Source organism: Cariama cristata, unplaced genomic scaffold (assembly GCF_000690535.1).
Source record: "Cariama cristata isolate BGI_N322 unplaced genomic scaffold, ASM69053v1 scaffold6000, whole genome shotgun sequence".
Lineage (NCBI taxonomy): Eukaryota > Metazoa > Chordata > Aves > Cariamiformes > Cariamidae > Cariama > Cariama cristata.
This window is the reverse complement of record NW_009592841.1, coordinates 11,611-18,803: the sequence shown is the minus strand read 5'-3', so window position 1 is coordinate 18,803 and position 7,193 is coordinate 11,611. Positions and strand designations below refer to the sequence as shown.

At 35.6% G+C, this 7,193-nt stretch overlaps 1 protein-coding gene across 1 annotated transcript; it reads right to left on the bottom strand.

The window, feature by feature from the left end:
• Positions 1-4,244: 4,244 nt before the first annotated feature.
• LOC104154820 (coiled-coil domain-containing protein 102B-like) lies at positions 4,245-6,936 on the bottom strand (the record flags this gene model as incomplete). The annotated part of the gene is made up of 2 exons (XM_009697559.1): positions 6,331-6,936; positions 4,245-4,459 (listed from the first exon to the last, which is right to left on the bottom strand). Coding segments are annotated over exons 1-2 (821 nt in total), but the record flags the coding sequence as incomplete, so codon positions are not given.
• Between the last annotated feature and the right edge of the window lie 257 nt (positions 6,937-7,193).

Here is a 7,193-nt window from a genome sequence, read left to right as displayed (position 1 = left end):
ATAAAAAAATTCTTAATTACAAATTAAAGCTTTCAAATTACATTTCTAACATTTCTATGAAATCAAACCATAGTTAAGAATTCTGGACTATTCCATTGGCTATAAACATCAATAGAGGAATAAAGACTATAAAGTCAGGACACTGAAGAGATTTAAAATCAAAAAAAAGAGAAAAACCACATAAATACTGTTATATTGGGAGATGAAAATTTTACATTGTATAAATTCTGTGAAAATGGAGAGATGAAGGGCTACTATACCAGAAAAGAGAAAAATATTGACATAGTTGAAAAGAAAATCCTAATACTGGCAATTAAAGAAACTGTGGTATGATGCAGTAGTTATTTTCTTCTATTCTGAGGTTAATGGGATTTGTCAACCTTTGAAGATATTATTGCCAGGCTGACTATAACTACATTCTGAGAATATTTGTTTTAAAATTAATCTTCCACAACAGTATTGTTAACTTAAAGGAATTAAAGCAAAGTGTATCGATGAGCTTTGCCTGGGGCGTTTCTATGCAGCATACTCCAGGCGTGCGCAGAGATACCAAGAGCTACCACTGACTGGTCGGGCTCAGGTCCTGAGAGCAATGTTAGCTACGTTAATGAAGCAATCCACTTGAGCGAAGTATCTTCTTGTTCTCTCTTCTTTTACAACTAAACCTAATGCTCTTGAACCAGGGGTCTCCTTTTTCTGCATCAATATAGCAGGTAGCACGGCTTATCTTAGTAAACACCTACGGCTCCTGTAGCATTATAGTAATAAAATAAACACCATCACTCTCAAAGCAAAGAGCAGCAAGGTGACTGTCAGCAAGCATCTGTCAGATGTAAAGAACCTAAAGACATGCATTTCAACTGAATGTTTTTTCTTCTAAAGAGTGGAATATTTCATTGGAGTGGTGATCCATTCCAATCATGACTTCATTGGGGAACTAAAAGAATTATTAAGGAGGATGTTTAATACAGTAGAAAGTGAAAGCATGAAAGATGACCGTTTAATACTTTGAATAATAGCCTATTGAATGTACTGAAGGCATTGAAAGTCCTTAGAAATGGTCTAATCAAAAAGTAAAAGAGAATGTCCAGTATGTAGTGCTTACTTAGAAAATATTATTTTTTTTTCCTGTTACAGTACCTCTTAAGTGAGATGCAGTCCCTCTGATGCTACTAAATGAAATAGTAAACTTTGTCGTCAAGATCATCTATTTAAATAAAGAAAACGAAGAGTGGAAGAAAGAATATAGCAGAGATCGGTGAAGCAGCTTACTGCTACTTAAACAAAAAGATCGAGATCAGAGTATTTTGAGTGGATTTAACTCGTTATTATCTAGTTAAATCACAGAATTACACAGAATGGTTGAGGTTGGAAGGGACCCCTCAAAGTCATTTAGTCCAAACCCCCTGCTCAAGCAGGGTCATCCAGAGCTGGTTGCTCAGGACCATGTCCAGATAGTTTTTGAATGTCTCAAGATGCAGATTCAGCATCTTGGCAACCTGTGCCAGTGTTTAGTCACCCTTAGAAAAAGAGTATCTCTTGATGCTCAGACAGAGCAGCTTCTAGTATGTGTCCATTGCCCAAGTCTACTGATCCAGCTTGGGGCAATTCCTCTGTGATATTATCAGCTACCACTGTAGTTGGTAGGCTTTTAGTTTTAGACCAAAGAAATACTTTTAAGTTCAAAATGGAAAAAATTAAGATCTTGAAACTGATGACTGAAGATAGCTATTTTAGACAAATGATTCTTTAAAGTGATGAACAACTCATGAGGTCTTCAATTCCCATTCATGTAAATGGGACCTCAAATGTGTATTTGATACAAGCCACAGTGCATAGTAGAGGATTTTGGGGGTGTGATTTTACATTGTAAACCCAACCCTGAAGTTCTTCGAAAGTCAAAACATAAAGGTCTTTTTTTTTTTTCCCCCCCCATCCCACCATCTAGAGCTCCTTTTTTAATATATATTTTGCAAATCCTGACCTATGGCTTAAGGGTATGTTGGCATTACTGAAGATAGCTCTAAAGAGAACTCAAGAAGCATAGGACCTCTCAGGGTTAAGAAGAAAAGCACCTTATGGAGAGATTAGTCAGGTAACTAGGGGCAAGTCCAAACACTGGATCTGCATGAGCTAACTTGACTCTGGAAAGAACGCGGCCACAATTTGGGAGTACTGCATGTAAACCAGACAGCTCTGCTGAGAAGTCTTGCGCTGTACGAGTCAGATCATACTGACTGCCAAGGTAACCTTTGGCCTTGGGGGTTCAAGCTATCTGAAATCCAAGCTTGCTTTTGATGCAGCACAGCTGTGTGTCCTTGGCTCAAGTTGCTAAGTTGTGAGGAAGAAGCTGTGAGAAAGTACTTAAGCTAGAGCCATGCGAGATAAGAAAAGTAAAAATGCAAACAGGGGGGGAGATTTTTGAGATAGTGACACGAACAACTATAAAACCAAAGAGGAAAAACTGGGAATCTGAAGATGGAAACTCAGCAAAATCATCCACTAAGCAGTGGAGACCAACCCTTCCTGAGCTGGCAGATGACGGCCTGCCCAACAAAGACTCACAGGGTGTCTCAAGAGACTGGTGACTATGTTAATACTTACCCTAGTAACATTACTCCCAGCTATGTGTTGTGTGCATTGCCCAAAATAATTGCTTCATACTTTTAAGTTGCATACATTCTGCTTACAGAAGATCTTTGCACGTGGGAAATGTTGCCCAAAGTGACCTAAAGGGAGTTGTTATACCAATGCCTGCTCCGCGAGCATTTGCTGCCCGAGGTTGGCACTGCCACATGTTGCACAGTGTAGACATGCCCCTGCTCTCACCATGTGCCAGTCAATTTATTACCGTATAGCATCGTCAGTATACATCCAGGCATAAATGGCAAAAATCTGTCTCTCTAAAGTAACGAATTGGCTAGAGAGGCATGTGAACAAATAAACCCTGGTTCTGCCTCCTGGTTTTCGTTTATTAAAATTTTGTCTAAGAGTTGAAAAATTATCCCCTTTCTATAAGGAAAGTTTTATATATGCATGTATGTATTCTGTGATTGCTGTTGAAGAATGAAGTACCTAGGACCCTAAATACTTCAAACAGAGGAAAATGGATGTGCAAGGCATCAGTCTACTAACTCACATATAAAAATACCATGACAAGCTGGAAAATTTAGGCATCCTCAGATTTTTGCTTCCACGAAAAAACTAAATCCTTTCTAACGACATAGAATATACTTCTGGTCCTCTGCTGCAGTACGATTCAAATAAAGAATTATTGTATGTTTTCTACAGCTATCTAATTCATATAACAGACCTTTTTTTACTCAGACTTGTAGAAAAGAAATTCTTCATCATAGCTTACCATTACAGACACTCTGAACTGAAACTGTTGAAGATATTTGCAGTGGAGGGGGAATTTTCTTCCTTTTAATTTTCTAATTAGCTTCAGCTGATTTTCAAGTTACAGTCACATAGTACCTGAAGTGTCCTACTACATCCACCATACATCACTTTCTGTGTGTTTCCTTGGAAAGCCTTTTCGGTGTGATTCAATCTTGCTTAATACTGATCATCTACACGAAACACCCAGGAATTCCTACCAAAACAGAGACTCACATGCTAGCATACAGCGTGTAATCAACATGTGACTTTTTAGGCCACTAAAATGCATTTAGTATTTATGTGAGGTAAATTTGGTATGACACAATAAGGATAAAAAAATCAGTGTGTTATTCTCTCTCTGTTATCTGCTTTTGACATAGACCTTACTACAAGCGAAGAAGTTAAGAGTAACAGCATTTTGCAGCTGTATTCATGTACTTTTAACTAAAAACCAGCCTTAGTCATTCTGCAGTTGCACTCTTTCAAAGTCTGCTGGTACAGTATATGAAAATTTGTTATTATACACAAAGCATTCCAGTAACTGAGCATAACATACACTAGATCCCACTGCATTGATACCAAATTGCTAGTTAGTATAATTTAACTAAATGTACATTCTTAAGTGTTCTGTATGGAGCACTTCTTACTTAAATGACAGACAAGCCAAGGAAAACAATAAACACACTATGCTGAATTTTGTCTCTAAATTCTTATCAAACCTTTGTAAATAGCAATTAATAAAGCTTAGAAATGAGAATATATGCGCTGTAAATGCAAATATCACCATATCTATTTTAGAAAATGCCTTAGAAACCTTTGTTTTCAATAGAGATTTCCTCAAGTAGGATATCTTTTGCACTTACTCTCTTTCCTTCTGTAGGATTTTCTGCATCTCAGCCAAATGCAAATGCAAGACTGAAACATGTATTAAATCATTCTCTGTTGTCTTAGCTGTAGTGTCCAAACTTTTTTTAGGTTCCTCCAAATAGATGCTGGGAACGCCATTGGGAAAGAAATCCAGAGGCTTTGGAGTGATTTTTTTATTGTGATTGCTTCGGTCTTTGATTACCTCTACATCCTGAGAAAACAAAAATATGACATCCAAGAAAAACGTAAATGAAGGGAAAAGTCTAATATAGATTCCATAGGGCCTACCAAGGCTCTTGTAGACATTTAAATCACGTAGGAGGAAAAAAGGGAATAAGTAACATCTTATACAGTTGCCCTGTGTACAGATAGAATGTGTGAAAAAAATCTTTGTAGTTGGATATCTGTCACTTTGTGATATCTCACACCTTCCGTTATGACAAGCTTCATATCCAAAATATTTATAATGTATCTTTACTGAAGACATAGATTCCAATTATCATTACTTGGCTATAATTACGGTGAAGACAGAATCCCGGAACTAACAAAGCCAGGAATGTAATTTATGCATTTGAATAATATATTGAGAAACTCTACATTAAGAACTTTTAAACTTCTAGTGTAAATCATGTTGAAGCAGGTGATGGACTTATACAAGTTTTGTATAGGGAACAAAGTTACCTGCATAACATACAAATTTGGATCCCATTCAGAAACTAAAAGCACTATAATATCTATTTTGAAGATACATGTTTTGCATACAAAACATAAACAAAACTAATAAGAATTAGAAAAAAAATTAAAAGAAAGTACATATTTATTAGGAAGACTGAACATCTCTTATAAACAGTAGTTTCCTTTAGAAATGTATTTAAGTTTTATCACTTCTGACAAATTGTGTTTAAAAGCTAATCTCATTTTAGCAGGTTACCAGCAGTCCTATTTCGTACCAGTCTGTTCTTTTGAGGTTTTTAGAAGAATGCCTGAAATATACATCTGAAAATACTAGAAGCTGCTGAAAATATAAGACTGTTTTCCATTCACATATGAAGTTTCCGTTTTCAAGTAGTGCATTATTTTATATGAAGGAGAAAGAAACAGTTAAAATATATTTTGTGTCATTTCCTTCCTACGGACAATTTGTCTGCACAAAAATATGAAAGGCATACATTTTTTGGCCAAATTTATTTTCAATACTAACACTATGGTGTTTTTTTTTTTTCAGAAGTCACAGCAATATAATGTAATTTATGTGCATTACAGAGCGAGTGAAAATTCTGAACTAATACATTCAGGCCTAAGATCCTCACAATTTCCGTTGAGCTGAAGTGAAAAATTTCCTACGTCCTACAATGCAGGAAAAAACATTTTCCTACATCTACAATCACTGCTATCTATCAGACAAATAACAAGTATAGTTTTTATATGATGCTGTCTATGAAGACTATATAATTCATGCCAAGGCACAGAATTAAAACTGGTAAAACATGAACAAATAGTTTAATTTTGATTAATCCAACTGGTTCTTTTGTATAGAACTAGGAGCTGTATTAAACAATCAAGTATGGGCATGGTTTAATTTGGCATAACAACTTAATTGCTCTCCTTACCAAACAAAAAATCTTGCAACTTTGCAGAAGACTCTGACTCACCTCTTCCCATATTTTAGAAGTTGCGTTAAGGGAGAATGAAATGATTTTATTTTAGAAGCCAAGAACTTACATTGCTTTTTTTTGGAGGTTAAAAAAAAAATACTAATAAAAAATCCCCCCCAAAAAAACAGTATACGAAACATGGAGGATATGGATAACAGAGGTAATCTGTTACCTTAAAACATGAGAGTCAGAGCAGTAAGTTATTGGACATAACAGTCTGTTACTTAAATGTTTAGCCATAGGTAAAGGGCATGAATTGTTTTCCTTATTTCTTCCTTATTAGGAATATTAGATGGGTGAAAAAATGGTTTTGCTATTGAATGGATCAGGTAGTATTTTGGTCAAAATCCTTGAAAAATCTCATTTCTTGATACACATCTATAATCTCCCGCTTCTTCATGAACTAAAAAAATTCCCTATTCTTTACCTTCTTTGTATCTTCTGCCCCAGGAATCTTGTTGGTTTTTCTCCGTTCTTTCACAGGCTCTTGTACCAAAAATGTTAACTTGTTTAGATCTTTTTTAATATAAGATATTTCTGAGCAACTGAATTCTGTTTTCCAAGCAGTTATATTTTCTAAGTTTTCCTTCTCGCCTACTAAACTTTGATTTATTTTTTTAAGCATACTTAGTTCTTTTACAACACTGTCTAATTTGATTCTCAATTGTCTTGCTTCTTCTCGGGCTTTATTTCTTTCTCCTCTAACCTTGCTCCATTTCTCCCTCCAGTTAGCGGTACAATCTGACCACCAGCGCATGGTCTTCTCCATTTGGGCAGCTCTGGCTTTGACTTCTTCCAGTTCCCGAATTTTTACTGCTTCAAAAATTTCCCAATCACTGCTGTAATTCGTATGCGTATATGGAGAGTGAGATGAATATGGGTAAAAACTTTGAGATGGCAAATTCGAACTACACAGATGGCCACCTGGTTGGTAATTTCCACCTAATTTATAAGGTTGTCTTGGTTGGGTCCCAAAAACCTGCGTCTCTTCCATTAGTTTCTGAACGGAGCCTAAATTCATGTTTTGATTCATCATTTAATGTCACTCCTAAAAAAGACAAAGATAGACAATAATTTAGCTTCCCTCAATTAAATTACATGAAAAACTGCAAACAGCAGCTTATTTTATTGTTGTAATAATGAGATAATCTTAACAATGCTGTTGATGTTTTAGAAATGTGCTTCATCAACAAGAAATAGCTATTAAAATACATTTTACATAATACTTTTTGAGTATAGCATAAACAGACATACCTATTACTTGATTAGGAATTGCTACCAAAGGAAGTG